We start from the raw sequence: 16,238 nt of genomic DNA, 5'->3' as shown, positions 1-16,238 counted from the left end.
CTTTCTAGACTTAACAACACAGGTATTTTTGAGGCAGACGCCCAGGGAAATCACACGGCAGAGGTCGTTAGATCAAAGAGAACAGGGACTCAAATCTCCTTTTGTCTTCCTCTCCAGACAGAAGTCTTACTTTGGACACATGTGGAGCCATGCAAGGTGACTGGCTCCTCGGCCAGGCATGGGCAATGGCTTCCAACTCCCACCACACACAAGTCCCCCTGGACGGGCTTTCTGGTGAAGGGCAGTATTTTGGGTGGAATCCCCCACAGGCTCGTGTACTGAGAGCGCTAATTGAGCTGTTTGGGAAGGCCATGAAACCTCCTGAGGGGCCATGCTGAGGAAATGGGTTAACTAGGGGCTAACTGGGGTCTGACACCCGGCCCCGACTTCCCGTGCCCTCTCTGCTTCCTGACTGCAGGTTAACGGTGACAACAGCTTCATACTCCTGGCACCAGGTTGTCCCCACTATAAGAGACTAATCCTTCTTAAACCGGAAGCTAGAGTCAGTCCCTCCCTTAAGTTGCTTTGCATCTAATATTTGGTGATAGAAATTACAGCCACACAAGGGGAGTGCCCTAGCCTGCGCAGTACCTGAAATCCCTACCCACTGCTCCCTGGGGTTCCCTCCGCTACCCCGAGGGAAGGCAGCCTACCGATATACTCGATGGCTTCCATGAACCAGGAGCTGATGTCCGCCTTGTGGTTGTCTTCCACCGGGATACACTTGTACTGGTAGTGTCCTTCGAAGTGGTTGGGGCAGTCCGAGGAGACATTGAGCAGAGCCGTGATCCCCAGGGCGTCAAGCATGTCTCTGCGAGCAGCATGGTAGGCACTGCCGAGGTAGAGGAAAGGAAGGATCTCCACAGGGCCCCCCTGCACCAGAAAGAAACAAAAAGACCTCAGTGGAACAGGCGCCCGGCAACCCAGATTAAGGCTGGAGGTAACGGAGCTCCTGAGACAGCAGGGACAGCCCACCGACGATACAGCGCACTCGGCCACACTGGGAGTTTACTGTTAATGCATCACAGAGCTGTGTGTCTGCGGTTGAGGTATCTGTTTGGTCTGCTGTGTATACAATGAACACACCAAGGAGGAGATGTCTCCGACAAGAGGGGAGGTCACAACAGGCGTGATATCCTAAAACACATGCTAAGATTTGCGAGCAGACATGGCGGCATGTAACTCCATCCCCAGTCCATCCGACTGGAAGGGTGGTTGGGTGGGTGGGCATGGGCTGGAAGATCAAGCTGACTGTCTTAGGGGCATGGCTGGCACTCCAAGCCCACTAGTACTTTATAACTTGCTGGGTATATGAAGGAGAGCCTGGCTGTCATGGGAGCCCAACGATTATTCCACAGCCTCATCCTTTCCAGAAGGATAGTCTCAAGATCCCTATAAGATGGGCCCAAGCAGCCCTGCCTGGAATTCCAGTACCAGGGGGCTGAGATAGAAATAACAAGTTCAAGGGCAGCCTGGGCTACAAAGGGAAACAAAATAGAGGCTAAGCCCCCCCCCCCCCCCCCCTTACTGGAGGATAATAAAAGAGAGGGAAGAAATAATTCAATACACCTGACCTAAAATTCCACCATGATACTGGGGGCTCACCACGCTATCTTCGAATTAAGGAGTTGTGTTTGAAGTCAGAAATTCAGAACTCTCAAAAGAAAGTTCCTTGGCGCTCCCCTGCACTGCCTGACTTAACTCTGCCCAGGGTACTACTACACCTACCTGGTCGTGCAGTGGGGTCCCACAGGAGCTGCAGCCCAGGTCCAAGGACTCCGTGGCACTGGGGGGCACAGGTGGTGGGATGGCTGCCAGGGTCTTGGTTTTAGAGCAGAATTCTGGGTACTCAGAAGAAAACCTCTCGTAGCCACCTGTGAAGGAGAAGAGTGGTTCGGGTTAGTGGAGCCAGGGGAAAGGGGGACAAAAAAAGGAGAGCTGTTGGCTCGGTGTGGGCCACTAGGTGGCGCTGTGGGTCTAGCGATAAAGGCTGCCGAGCATTTCCGAGAGAGGTTTGGTTGGTCAGAGGGCCTTACGGAGGAACGGAAGGATGCTGAGGACTCCAATTTATGGCCACGTCTTTAATTTCGGATAAAAATGCAAAGGAAGATGTACGACGATATGCCAGAGGGTCTTTCTAGAGTGCCGCGTGCCATGGGCACTTAGGCAGCCAGCCAGTGGTGCCCTGGCCTGGTGAGGATTCCCATCTGGGATTCCCAAGCGGCACCCTTTCAGATAGTGGAAAGAATGGGGGAGGGGGAAGACGACTTAGAATACCCCACCAGGAGCCCTTCTGAATCTGAGTTAGAGCAGATACCAACTGCACTGTCTCTGCCAACAGGGCCACAAACGAGAGGAAACCGTCTTCCTTCATACAAACCTCTTCTGCGGCACAGGTTAGGGGCAAGAAAAGATTTCCTGACCTGAGTGTGGATGAGCCCAGTCAAGTTTATCCGCCACCTCTTCTGAAGGAGGGGTTTTGTAACAAAGAGATAGCTTATCTGGGACCACTGGGTGCTGTCCCACAAGAGCCTGAGGGCAGGCACAGGGGGAAAGAGGGCAGGTCTCATTTTCCGGTGACCTCCAAGACCAGAAACTATACCATTTCAACGTAGCCTATAGGTCAGAATCAACCACTCAAGGACAGACCCACACAACAGACCGAAATGGACCACGGTTGGCTAGCTCCTACCCAGTCCCTGCTAGAAGGCACCTCTGCAGGCATTATTTCCTCCAGCTGTTGACAGCAGCTACCAGGGGGATGACATGTGACCAGTTAGTCAAGTGCCTGGCTCCGAAATTCCAACCCTAGAAAACTGCTTCCTGCGGCCACATCACAGGGGTTTTTCAAAAGCAGGTCACCCATCCCCACCCACCCTTCTGACAGGCGGCTTTGCTTGCCCTCTGCTCACTCCCTCCGGATATAGAAGGATATCTCTGTGGTCAGAGTTCTTCCTGCTGAGTCACCGTGGCCAGCCTCCAGAGGGGGGAGCCGGCAGACCTGGCCTGCCAGCTATGAATGTATTTGTGGCCTCAGTGGCCACAACACCCTCCCCTCCCCCTCCCATCCGAAACCCTTGTTTTTTTTGTTTTTTTTTTTTTTTTTTTTGGTTTTTTTCGAGACAGGGTTTCTCTGTGGCTTTGGAGCCTGTCCTGGAACTAGCTCTGTAGACCAGGTTGGTCTTGAACTCAGAGATCCTCCTGCCTCTGCCTCCCAAGTGCTGGGATTAAAGGCATGTGCCACCACCACCCAGCCGAAACCCTTGTTCTTAAAGCCACCCCAAAGGGTAGAGATGAGAGGCTGAGGGATGAAGGAACAATAAAGGTCTGTCACCAAAGGCCCTTGGTCTCAGCCAAGAAACCTCGGTCTATGGCCCCCAGAACACCTCCATCAGTAAAGGCCACTGTCCCTCAGTGTACTTCTTCTGTGAAACTTCACATTTTTAACTATCTCCTTGTCTATTAATATCCATTTAAGCAATCAGAATACTTTCTTAAAGACTGAAGTTACTAGTGGTTCTTGGCAAAAAGCTTCCCACCCAGGAAACAAGCTCGCCCCCACCTTACCTAAAAATAAAAGGTGGGGCTGGCCACTGGACCCCAGATTCCAAGGCACAATAGCAGGACCCTCCAGACAGTCTCAAAACTCCTGAGGAAATATCCCCACCCTCCCCATCATAGGGGGAACAGGGTTGCGCCAGCCTGAAGATCCAGAAAGGACATGGGCTCTGCAGACAGGTCACACCTCGGCCTTCTGCGTCATCCGCTGTGGCCGTGCGTTCTACTAACGCCACCGGCCACCCTCTAACGTCTCGGGGCCTCCAGCTCCTAGTCAGTAAGAAGAGATTAATCTCCCCTGGCACGGAGTTCCTGGCAGACTGATGTGCCTGCCTGGCAGAGGCACCTTGGGAGAGAGGAGCTGCTGGCTTTGGGGAGCTGTGGCTGTTTGAGGGCTGTAAAGGCAAGTACAGAGTTGTCGCTTATAAGGAAGAAGAAACCATTAAGTCCTTGCCTCCCATGGCAAAGCCTCTGTTGAGGCTTTTGGATGATACCTGGATTACTAGAAACGAGATACCCCAAACAGGGGGTCCACCGGATATGCCAAGCGGCCCTGTGGCAAGCATGAGGAGTGCCATGGTTAAACAGAACAGACAAGGAAGCCCCACCCCCCACCCAGGGGACTCATGGGAAGGTTAAGGGGAGGGGCCAGCCTTGATGCTAGAATGACCATCAGGACAAGTGTTCCATTTACACTGGCCTTTCCCTTGGGAACTCTGCTGGCTTCCCCAGGTGGGCGAATCAGCCTTCTCCTGCCCCTACAAGAGATCAGAAAGAGTTCTGCTGCCGCCTCCTCAGCTCCTGCCCAGACCCAGGCGGTCCCAGCGAGCATGGACGTAACCTGAGTAGCAGAATGTGTTGAGTTTTTTAGGGTGTGACAGTTTAGGGACTGTCCACTGGAGTGCAGGTAACCCTCTTCCTGATCGCGATGTAAATGTAATGGCCCTGGCTTTATTGAGACGGGGCCTCACTCTGTAGTCCAGGCTGGCCTCGAACTCATGGCAGTCTTCCTGCCTCAGACTTCCCGCTCCCCAAGTGCTGGGGTTACAGGTATGAGCCACCACCCCGGAGCAGTGTTATTTCTTACAGTGTGTAGGGGAAACTGCCTGAAAATATCTTCCCATCAGGCCCTCCTAGCAAACCCCATCTTTATGCCAGTACCACATGGCCACAGCCTTTTGTAACAGTTTTATCCAAAACTTAACCCACTGTACACAAAAGGGTCAGGCTTTCCCTGCACCTTCTGCACAGGTCCAAGAGAAGTGGAAGCCAACCGTGATGGCATATACCTAGTCAGTCTGGCCATCTCCGAAGCACTGGGTATCTTCTGAATAGAATTTCCTAACATGCCAATGAATTTCAACTTGTTTTTCCTAAGTCCTGCTGAATGTAATTACCCTAACAGATTTCTGAAAGGTGTTTAAGCATATACTTCCTGGGGTGAGGTTCGGTGGCAGAATGCTTGCTAAGCACATATAAAACAGCAGGTTGGTTCCTAGCACTAAGGGGGAGTCAACAAATAAAGAACTTACTTCCCCTGCTTATTATCTTTCAGCCTGTAAGACAGGAATGGAACATTAGGCATGGCCTTCACAGAGCTTGCTTGAGTAGCAACTACATCCCCAGTTAGCTCCGAGGCTCTCATTCTTTTACACGCAGAGCAAAGCATTTCAAAGCACAAATCATGAACACGGGGCCTCCTGGCCATAAATTCTCCACTCTAGTTGGCTGCTGGGCCCAGCAGGAGTGGAGCTAACACATGGGAAAGCGCTTTGTAAGGTTGGCGCTGGTAATGCCACCATAAACAGGGTTCCCAGAGGGGAGTGGCTGTGGTGGCAACTATGGCCATGGCCACGAACCTTAATGAGGCTTGCCACTTTCTCCTACCGTCCTGAGCCACCATCTTGCTCTGGCCCAGATTGCAAGTCTAGGTTGTCTCAAGGTCATATATGCCTTTGGGGACCTCACATTAAACGAGCAGTCTTCAGACCTAAGTGGGCTTCTTTCTGACTTTGTGGTTCCTTCCCAGGCCAGCTGGTTGAACCCCCTCAGGCCTCCCTAGCTCTCTCCTGCAGTCTCTGTCCTCCCACGCTATCGGCTATGTCCAGCAGGCTGGCCTGTTACAGGGTGACTTGTCTTTCGGCCATGTTCCTTCTGCCAGGAACTGTCTCTCTCAGTAAGAAAAACAGCCGTCCAGTTTTCTACAGGTTCTGAGCATCTAAGGGAATTTCTTGGCTCCTAAACCACCTTTTCCTACTAGGTAAGAAGCTCTGAATATCTTGAGGATCAAGGACAAACTCCACTGGACGTCTCTGGCATCTTTAGTCAGTTACCTTTGTTGGCTCTAAACACCTAGAAGCCATTCATTGTAATGGTGTCTGTAGCCAATGCCATCAAGGCTTGGAATTCTTGCTTGAGACGTACCAATTTTATAATCCTAACGCTCCCAATCTTTTCCTCTCTGGGACACAGTGTTACAGAAAAAAAAAAGCCAGTCACTCTCCCTGTGGGTAGGCAGGAAGTGTGGGCAACCCCTTGAGCTAAGCTCCGAGAAGGCACTGGGAAAGCTGGAGATAAGAACAGAGAAAGAGAGCTGAGCAGGCACCAGCAGAGGTCCTGGTCCCTGGCTTCCCTGACACAAGTCAGGGTCAGGTCAAAGGCCTGGGGGCAGGTGAGTTTTAACCAGGCAGGAAAGGTGGAGGTCTAGATGACTATCCCAGCTGCTCAAAACAGCCCCCTGGATGATGCTGCAAGGAGGTTTGAATGAGAACTGAAGTCAGGAGATAAATCCTAGACGGCGGGGAAGATGAAATTGATCAAAGCAGGCCCCGTGTGTGGAGCAGGCTGGTCAAGAAGTTTGTAATCCAGCTGTCTCAGCCTCCAGGTTACTGAGATCATAGGCATGTATCCGCCACACCAGGCTGAAATCAGTGTGTGTGTGTGTGTGTGTGTGTGTGTGTGTCAGATTAATGTGTGACACTGGGAATGCTGGCAGAAAAGAATTATTACTACTATTAGGCTAAGAAATTTCTCCTGTTTTTTAAAAGTCAGGCTTTTCTAAAACTCACAAAACCAAACATTTATGGAGGGCAAGAATCTGCGAGATGTATACTAAGGATTAGAAATCTGAAAAACTTAAAAATTTTAGAAACTGTCCCTAAAATGCCTTATAAGATTTTACGTCAAAAGTATCTTCCATGACTTTTACTAGCAAAAAAGAAAATATTAAGATCTTAGTTAACTGCTTTTAACAAAACGTGGATCAATAGCAGCAAATACACAGGACTAAAATACTTCAGCAAAGTTTAATTCCTGCTTTTCAACCCTTGCTTGTGAAAATCCACTGTTAACTACCGACAACGTGTAACGAATTATCCTTTTAAGTGACCTAAAAAAAAAAAAAAAGGAAAACTGAGATTTCTTTTAAAGGCAACTAACGGGGGTGGGGGTGGGTGGAAGATGACAAACTGATCGATTGCTTAGGCCAGGAAAGACGGCATTTCTGAGACCGTTGTTCTGTCTCCTCATCCCAGGGATGGCAGGGGCACCCACCCTCTCCTTCCCTCTAGTGCACTGTCTGCCCCATTGCTCCGCCAGCAGCAGGAGGCCCTGATTCCCCAGCTGAGCCAAATTATCCCTTTAATAACTAAGAACAAATCTATCAGGCCTCTGGGCCAGGATTCTCTCCCACCAAGCCCCATCTTCCAGGCTGGCACCCCCTCCCCGGGGGAGGTGGGAGGAGGGGCATGGGGGAGTGTTAGTGCCCATGACTTCTCCTTCCTACAGCAGACATTTTCTTGCTGCCCTCTCTACCGAGGCTGGCATTAAAGAAGAGGGACGAGGCTGTGGCTCAGTCTGTACGTTCACATAAACTATGGCGGGCAGATGGACGCTCTGCTACCTCTACAAAACAAGGGGCAACCAACATCCCCCTCCACCCCGGCCCTCACTTTAGCCTCTTGCTCCCAAAGTCAGTACGCTGAACTTCTGGCTAGGGCTGGTGGTGAAGCTGAGATAGCAGCTGTTCCTAAACAGATGAAAACAAAGCAGTCCAGGCCTCAGAGGACTGGGAAGTGGCCTTTTGGCTTTGGAGGGGCAAGGGGAGAGCCTCCCTCCCCAACACGGACAAACGACCAAGGAAAGGAGCTGGGAAGGCAGAGTTCGGCCAAGCCCGGCTTAAAGGAAATGTCTTTCTGAGGACCAGGCATCTGACCTTTCATTAGGGAGGGACTGTCATTTTGCCCAGAGGCCACCTGTCCTACCGGGTCTTACGTCAATACTTGTCCTAAAGCGTTTCTCAGAACTGGCCTGGCCTCCCGGTCTCCGGATCCGACGGAGGACCGGCAGAATGCCGCGAGCCATGAGATTTAACCTTAAAAATACCCTTCCTTCTCTAGGCGCCAGGTCCCAGAGCCTGCGGCCCGGAAGGAAGCCTTAAGGGCTCCCAACTAAGGCCCACAGCTGCAGCTCAGGGGCGGTCCCCTCCGGATTTCTTCCAGGAAGAAAAACAAGACAATCTCTGACTCCACGTGGGGCTTAAATGCTCCCGAAGCTAAGAGTCGGAAAGCACAGCCCCGGCTCCCCCAGGGGACTTTCACCAAGGCAGATTCATCTTTCCCACCCCCGATACCGATTCGGGGGAGAGCCGGCAGGCTTAAGCAATAGCACAGACGCGCAGCCTGGGGTCCAAACAGGACCCCGCCGAGGGGAGGACACTAGACCTGCGCCTGACCCGGGCCTCCGGGTACCGCGTGGGGCTCGGCTTTGACCGCTAGGCGGTCGCTAGATCCGGGATGAGTCTTCCCGGCAGTCGCTCCTAAAAATGCTTTAGGGAGAAGGCGGAGAGAGACTAGGACTCCCCTAAAGAAGCAAAAGGCGGCCCTCGCGAAAAAAGAAAGAAAAGTCAGCAAAATCGCCTTAGCAGTTCAGCCTCGGGTCAACAGCAGCGTTTCCCCGGCAGCTGACGGGTCAAATGGTCAGGAAACAACTGCAGGGAACAAAGCCCCCCGCTGTTCCGCAGGGCCAGCCCCGCTCGCCCGCACTCAGCAGCTTCCCGGTGCTTTTCCTAAGGGACCGGAGAAAAGGTTTCTCCCGAGGTTCCATTATAGTGGCGAACAAGGCTCCGAGAGGAAAAGTGTACTAGAGGGGAACTTCGACAGGGAAAGGGGCGGCTCTTAGAAGGCGGGGAATCCGAAATACCTCCCGGGTTCAAAATTAAGACTCGACCCGCGCGAAAGAATGCGCGGAATGCGGCGGCCGGAGATAGGGGCGCAGCGCGACAGGGGGCGCCCGACCCTCGCTCTCGCCGCCCGTTCCGCAGCCGGAGGCCCGCACAGCCGCGGGGTTGGCAGGTGCTGCGAGCCAACGGTCCCTTTCTCCAGGGACTGGGACAGTGTGCGACCTTTTGGGGGAAGTCTGACTTCTAAATGACAAGCCACCTTCTCTCCGGCCGCCTATTTAGGCCAGGGTTCGCTTCTACCAGGCACGCGCCGCTAGCAGAGAGTGGAGACCGGTGTGGGAACAAAAGGTGGTGATTCTCCGCTGCCTGGATTAGCAGGAGGCGGCGCGGTCCTGTCCCGTGTCCTCCCTAAACAGCACACTCCAGCCTCCCCGCTCCGGGAGCCTAGGTTTAGCCCAGGGCAGGAGAAGTTGACTGCCTTCCAGAAAACCTCTGAGTTGGGGCACCAGAAGACAAGATAAGAACGCTTCCCAGATCTGCAACCCAATTCTCCTTCCTGTATTTACCAAAGGCGGGACTGTGTACGAACTCTAGAGGCAGATCCCCACCTCGGCGTTCGCCTTCCTTCACCTCTCTCTAGGGTTCTCGGGGCCACACCGAACCAACAGGCCTCTCTTGTCCCTGTAGGACTTAGGAGCGCGTTCTCAACACTCGAAACTGGGCTGCGCAGAGGAATCGCTGCCAGCTTCCAGGTCACAACCGTTCTTGTCAATAAACACGGAAACTCTAGGAAGCATGCAGTTTGCAGGTGGCTGGAGACACACGCCAGCACGCCCCCCACCTCAGACTTGGGTTCAAAAACACGGCAAAACCGTGCACACTGACCCGCACGGGGACTCCCGCAGCCAGAAGTCACTCAGGCACTTCTTCCCGTGCCCGGCAGGGCGCAGGCCGCCAAGTCCCTTACATCTACCTACCTACCCCTCAGCTCCCTTCCGGGCGCCCACTTTACCTTTAAGCAGACAGATATCTGTGCGCTCGGCGTTACGGCGCAGCGCCTGCACGACCAGCGACACGGTGCTGTCCTCGCGAAGGCTCTCGGCGCGCGGGCTGCGCTCGTCGTAGACGATGACCGCCGAGTAGAGGCCGGAGCGCAGGCGGGCGCGCACTTCTTCCTCGGCGGGCAGAATCTGCTCCAAGCTCACGGAACCCTTAGCCCTCCGCCTCACGATGGTGTTGCAGCGCACGTTAACCGAACCTCGGATGTAGCCCGCACTGTGAGCCAGAAACGGTCTGCAGTCCAGCAGCAGGCACTTGCCGCTGCTCAGCAGCCCCAGGGCTCCGTGGCTGCTGCTGCCGCCCGCGCCGCCACCGTTCTCATCTCGGTTCATCAGCCTTTTGAGCACGCTGCAGTCCATCTCCCGCAGTTCCTCCATCGTCACCATGTCGCCGGGAACCGCAGCAGCTGGGGAGCTGGAGAAGACAAGGGCACCCAGGCCAACTACAGGAAGGCGCAGGCAAGGGCTAAGAAGGCGCCTGTCGAAGTAGCCGCAAACTTGGCCCCAGCCTCTTCTCCCCACACCCCTTCCTCCTCACGCAGCCTCGACGTTACATAGCAGTCCGAGCCTTCTCGGACTTCCGAAGCAGGCAGGCGCGCAGCCCTCGGGGGGGAAAGTGACCGAGGAGGGGAGTGTGTTTACGAGAGAGGGCTCCCCTCGGTTTGCTGCTTCTAGTGTGTTTTGCTAGCTGGGCTGCTCCTGCCGCCACCAGCTCGGGCGCCGCTGTTCCACGCAACACCCCGCTGGAGCTGCGCGCACTACCCCAGCCAGAGTTTCCTCCTCGGCTTAGAGATTTATTAATGCTCGCCCGCTCTCCAGGGGGAGGGAAGAGTCATTACTACCTCGGCAGGCCCCGCCCCCCGCGCGCGAGCGCCCCGCCCCACCCCGCCCCACCCCCACCCCAGCTCGTGAATGGAGCGCCGGCCCCTTCGCACCCAGTCACGGGACCTAGACGTCACAAAGAGAGGAGTAAACAGGGCTCTCGGTGCTCGCTGCCAGGCCCATTCATAAAACTAAGACCTAGAGGAAAAAGGAGGCAGCCTCCGACCCGCCCGCGAGCCGGCAGCTCCCGGACTTTGTGAATGGAGCCGCGGCGAGTCTCTGTCCTTTCCTTAGCCCCGGAGCTCGGCGTCCGCGCAAAGACGGTAGCGGGTGGCGACGCCGGTCTAACCGAGGCCTGGGCTCTCAGGTTGGAGGTCTTCGCCTCTGCGATCGCCTCCCCCCTCCTCTGCCCCCGAGTCTTCTAGGTCTCCCCCTCCTGCAGCTCAGTGGACCCGAGCGCTGAGCGGCTGTCGCCCCGCAGAGCTTGGGGACCTCCTCTCGCCGGACTTTGTTCTTGGAGTCCTGCCGGTTGCGTTTCGTTTTGTTTTTAATGCGATTGATTTCCCAGACGTTGGTTTTTAGATTAGCGTGATCGATTTCCAGCCTGACCCATTATATCAGCTTTATAGCTTCCCGAGGAACGTGGGCAAACCTCAATTTAGAAGATGAAAGGGGAGGCCCTCGCGCCAAAGCCCAGTAACAAAAGAGAAGTGTAGAATTTGTTACTTTACAACCCAGAGGGGGCTGTTAATTAGCCGAATGGTGTGCCTAAGCCGGGAGAGCTGGGCTGCACTCCGGCCCAAGCTTCCTATAACGTGTTTATTTAACCATGGTTTGGGGAGGGGAGAATACCCCGACGTTTTCCGTTTCGGGGGAAGTCCTCGCCGCCCTCTTGGTCACACGCGAACTGTCCTCTCAGGAAATGACTATTAGGGTCCACATTTGGTGCTAAGGGAGATGCTGAAAAGTGTCCATGCGAAGACTGACCTTTTTATCAGCTCGGAGAAGATTCGAGTTTCTACACCCCTCTTTCCAGATCACCTAGTATCCGCACCCAGGTTTTACTTTGCCAGAGGCATTTAATTTCCCAAGGGCTTGCTTTTGGCAAGAGGGGAGGTTGTGCGCGCACGCGGTGGGGGCCTCACAGAAGCCAAAAATTATTCTGCCGAGATCTTGCCAAGTCTTGTTAGCAAGAATTAATCACCGAACGAGGGAATTACGGGATTCGCTCGCGGCCTTGGTGGCGGCGAAGTCGAGTGTTCCATTTCAGGTCGCGGGTGGAAGAGGGCCGCCTCAAGGTCCTTCCCGCCCATTTCTGCCCTCTCTACTCTTGCCCTCTGCTTTGTTCCCTGAGAAGCGGCTCCCCCGAGCTCACCTCTAGCCCCCAGCACCCATCTCCAAGGCCTTCTACCTGTTCTTCTTTCCACATGCACCCTGAAGTCCCCGACACCCCGATCTGGGTCCGGTGGGCTGTGTAAGACGTTGATTATCCGTGGAGATCTTTCCATTTTGCTTCAGGTTCCAAAATGGGCACTGGAATGTTCCTGCCTTAAATTTTTAATTTTGTTCATGGATTTTTCCAATCAAAAAGATGAATGTGGATTAATTTGTAGCTGACATTTTTAGTGACACCCGTCGCGCCTCAAATTTTGGCTCCTGGAGTGCGTGAGCACACTAATCCGGGCTCCGGAAGAAGCCACAACATCAGAATGACACATGCTGCCTGGGGCAGGGTCTTGGACACTCGTCACACGGGCTGGGAGGGCAGGAAAGACGCGCCACCCCCAGTAAGAGGGCAAAGGGGGCTGGATTCGGTTTCTCTTGTTCCGGGGTGGGGGGTGCTGTGAGAACGGCTAATGCTTTTTCCCTCTCGCTAGCCTGGCATTCGTGGCCCTGTCCTAGGCATCCCTGGTACCTCGACAGCCGGGACCAGATTCGCTCTTGGGTCGGAGGGGGCGGCTCCCCCAGTTTACTAAGCCAGCGGGTAGCAGGCCTCAGCTCCTGGAGCAAGGAAGCACAGACTGCTTTACAAGGGCGTTAACACAACGTTTCTCCAAGGAGTCTCATTCCGAGCCAGGTCTGGACCGATTTCACCCGAGTTACAGGAGTGGGGGGGGGGGGGGATGAGGGTTGTCCCCAGGTGGCGCTGGCCACGCTCGGCTAGCCTTTGTCTCCCCTGCACTAGGGGAGTTCCCCTCCCCCCGCCGGCCAGGCCCGGGCCCAGTGCTCACGTGGCCCGTAAATAACAGTCAAATCCGGGTTGGTGCGGGGAGGGGGGGAAAGCCCACCGAACAAAGGGCTGCTTCTGCACCTGACAGTAATCCGTGCTGGAGAAGCCCATAAATCGCGTAGACGAGTCACACGCAGGAGGTGTAAGCAGGCGCGTGTGAGTGTGTGTGTCCACGTGTGCGTACCGGCGCCTGCGCGCCTGTTTCTGGAGGTGGGGGATAGACACTTCGGACTTAGTACATTTAAGCTAAGAGAGGCTTTTGTTGGGAAGAAGATGTTGAATAAAACAATACAATCCCTTTCCCCCAGTTCAGGAATTGCCTTCCGTGTGTGAATGTCGGCAAATGAGCTTTAAATGACAGCATTGTGTTTACCCGGATGCTGTGTGAGCACCCTGGATAATTTTCGTAATGGAAGCGTGTGAGCCATTTGGTCCACAGTTAGGTGACTACAATGTAAGGTCTACCCAATAGCGGCTATAGAAAAGATACAAAACTAGCCTTGCATTGGTCCGCCGGCCGAGGGGTGAGAAACAGTCAGTTTACACAGGAACTTCCTGCATCAGCTTGTCAATAAAATCTTTCAGAAAACAAAGGCATTTGGGGGAAGATGGCTTGAATATCGTTTCAGGATCAATTAAGAGTATCTGCAGGGACTGGGGTGAGATTTCCCAGTTTACATTCAGAAGTAAACCTTGGGGTGGAAATGCTTTGAAAATTTCACTTTGACATGTGAGTCCTATTGCATTTCATCAGACAGTCCTTAGACCGACCTTTTTAGCCCGCGTCAGGCCCCAGCAAATCTCTGAGCTTGTTTAAGAACCTTTCTTTCCAATTAGGAAGTTTTGTGATCTGGGGATTAGAAGCCAGGAGTGCAGTCCCCAGAGAAGACTGTGGTTTCTATTCTGGTTTTGATGCTAACCTTTGATTCACAGCCCTGCCACAAAGTAATTGAATAAAACTTTAAAAAAAAAATCCTCCATAAATGAATGAATAACGGAAGTGAAGATGAGCGGTTGGGTGGATCCCCTGGCTTCTGAACCTTTTTCATTCCCCTCAACTGCACAGGGGGCATCCTTTTTACCTGAGCCTGTTTGGGCTCTGATAGTAAAATACAGGTAGGAACTGGAGTCCAACTCAGGCTTCAAGCTGAAAGAGTCCCCATAACACATCCTTAGACAGCTCTGCAAACACTGAATTGAAATCTGTACCTCTCCTTCCTGCCCATCTCTGATCCTCAAGCTAGAGTTTGAAGGCCTTGAGAATCGTCAACACCTAGAAATCAGCAAAAGAATTCAAAAACACAACCTAAACAGTTTAGTTTATGAGATAAGGTGGGGTTTCCTGTAACTCAGGCTGGCTTGAGACACGCTGTACTGAGGAGGCCGTTCTTGAACTCTTAATCCCACTATCACGTTATTGGAATAATGGATTCCAAAGAATTCAAATTTCCCCCAGGAAACTGTGGAAGGAAAAAGCTGATGCCCTAATGCCAGAAGGAGAAATTTACTCGGAGGAAGAGCTATTTCACAGGTTCTCAGACCACTTTTTAGGACAGACTTTGCAGCCAAGACCATGACCGAGACCAAACTTTGACCAAGATTAATTATGCATACCCTTTGCTATTTTAAACATAAACCTCTGTTAATGCCTGGAAGACAGACTGGGTGGTACTGGGTCTCTTTATTTTTTCTTTCCAATGGGGCCACAGTGAATAAATCTGTCCTTGCTGTTCCCTCTGACCTGCCTCTTTGTTGGTATACTGGGGACGGGTGGATGAGCTTACCTTGTCGGGACTGCTAGAGTCCATCCTCCAAGCCTAAAATCTCCACAAACGCCAGGCGGTGGTGGCACGTGCCTTTAATCCCAGTACTCGGGAGGCAGAGGCAGGCTGATCTCTGTGAGTTCGAGACCAGCCTGGTCTACAAGAGCTAGTTCCAGGACAGGCTCCAAAACCACAGGGAAACCCTGTCTTGAAAAAAATAATAATAATAAAAAATAAAATCTCCACAAACACTACCTCCATTTTGGAAGTTCTGGGATTACAAATGTATGCCACCGAGTCCATCTGGTGGGTCGTTGTAGTGCTGACTTTTGTCCAGTGAGTTTATCATCCTCTTTTCTTTTCAGTGGGTGGCATTGTGCTACCTTCTAATGGCTTAAAATGCTGGGCTTCCGGGGAGGTGCATTGTGGAAAATGTTTAGGGTGTTGCTTCACTTACGATTTGATTTGATAATTCCTTCATCAAAGCTATGTTCCCATATTTAGCTTAGTGGCCTTGGGCAAGATGTTCTCCCTTAGCCGACATTTCTTCGCCCTGAAAATGAAGCTTGTGTGCGAGTTTCCTGTCTGTATGATTCTGCATGTGTTTCCAACCCTGTACGATATGATTCTGAGCAGGTGAGCTTCTCTCAATTCCAAAGGCACTCTTCCCCACCCTTCCCACGTCATCCTAGATAAAGCCAAGCACAGGACAGCGCCACGCCAGAAAGACAATCTCCAGCCCCCGTCACTTCTTTATAGGATATACACTCTTAGAGAACGAAGCTCATGGGCTTTCTTTATTTGAGACGATCATTAATGTCTCAAACATTTGAATGAAAGTTCGGGGGGCTGGAGGTTGTTTTGTTTTGTTTTGTCAGGTGTGGTAGTGCATGACCAATGTCAGATAGAAAGCAGGAGGCTGAAGAATTGGTGAGTTGGGAGAGGTGGGTTAGCCTGGAGGGGGCTACATAGATCAGGCCTCAAAGAGGGAAGATCGGGTTTTGAAAACAAATGGATGTGGACTCAGCCTATTCTCTGTCATTCTAGCTGCGCGAATTTTCTTCTTCATCCACTCATTCACTCAACAGACATGCTAAGCTCAGCACGAGAAATAAGTGTGCCGAATCATCACGATGCCTCCTGACTCATAGCGGGAACCAGTAAATGTCCTTATAGAAGAGCGGAGAAAATGCCCCGGAGGATCAGAAGAGAAAGGAACTGGACTGTATTCAGATGAGGGAAATGAAAGAAACGGAATGGCCATGAATAAGGTATCCCTGGCAGCTGAACTGTTGCCCCTGGAAGGTAACCCTTGACTTCTCTCAGGAGTCTTCCAAAAATACAAATAAAGCCCGTTACCTCGCCTCTGACATTCATTCTGCCCTTGTGTCTTATATTCTTTTCCTTTTATTTTTTTTAGCGTCTCTCTTCCCCCAGTGGATTTTGCCTGCTAAAAATAGACAAGCAATTGTCTGAAACTACAAGGGAAGCAAGATGATGCAAAAGCCATGCGAAAATCGACCCACAGGGCACGTGCTGGCCTAGGTGCCTCAGCCCACTCTGGCTTCCATTAACATTCAGTGAAGCCCTCCCATTTACTGCCTTGATTTCTACAAGACCCAAGAGGT

The 16,238-nt window shown here is 52.7% G+C and overlaps 1 protein-coding gene across 1 annotated transcript in view; it reads right to left on the bottom strand.

Annotated features, from left to right (window-relative positions):
- Dusp4 (dual specificity phosphatase 4) overlaps positions 1–10,556 on the bottom strand; it is a 14,621-nt gene extending 4,065 nt beyond the window's left edge. The window contains exons 1-3 of the mRNA XM_005362521.3: positions 9,750–10,556; positions 1,729–1,874; positions 654–873 (exon numbers count right to left, since the gene is read on the bottom strand). Of these exons, the coding sequence (XP_005362578.1) occupies positions 654–873; positions 1,729–1,874; positions 9,750–10,182 (799 nt within the window). The 5' untranslated portion in view covers positions 10,183–10,556. The remainder of the gene's footprint in view (positions 1–653; positions 874–1,728; positions 1,875–9,749) is intronic.
- Between the last annotated feature and the right edge of the window lie 5,682 nt (positions 10,557–16,238).

This window comes from Microtus ochrogaster, linkage group LG7_11 (genome assembly GCF_000317375.1).
Source record: "Microtus ochrogaster isolate Prairie Vole_2 linkage group LG7_11, MicOch1.0, whole genome shotgun sequence".
Classification (NCBI taxonomy): domain Eukaryota; kingdom Metazoa; phylum Chordata; class Mammalia; order Rodentia; family Cricetidae; genus Microtus; species Microtus ochrogaster.
The sequence above is the reverse complement of the archived record's forward strand: the minus strand, read 5'-3'. Positions and strand labels throughout refer to the sequence as shown.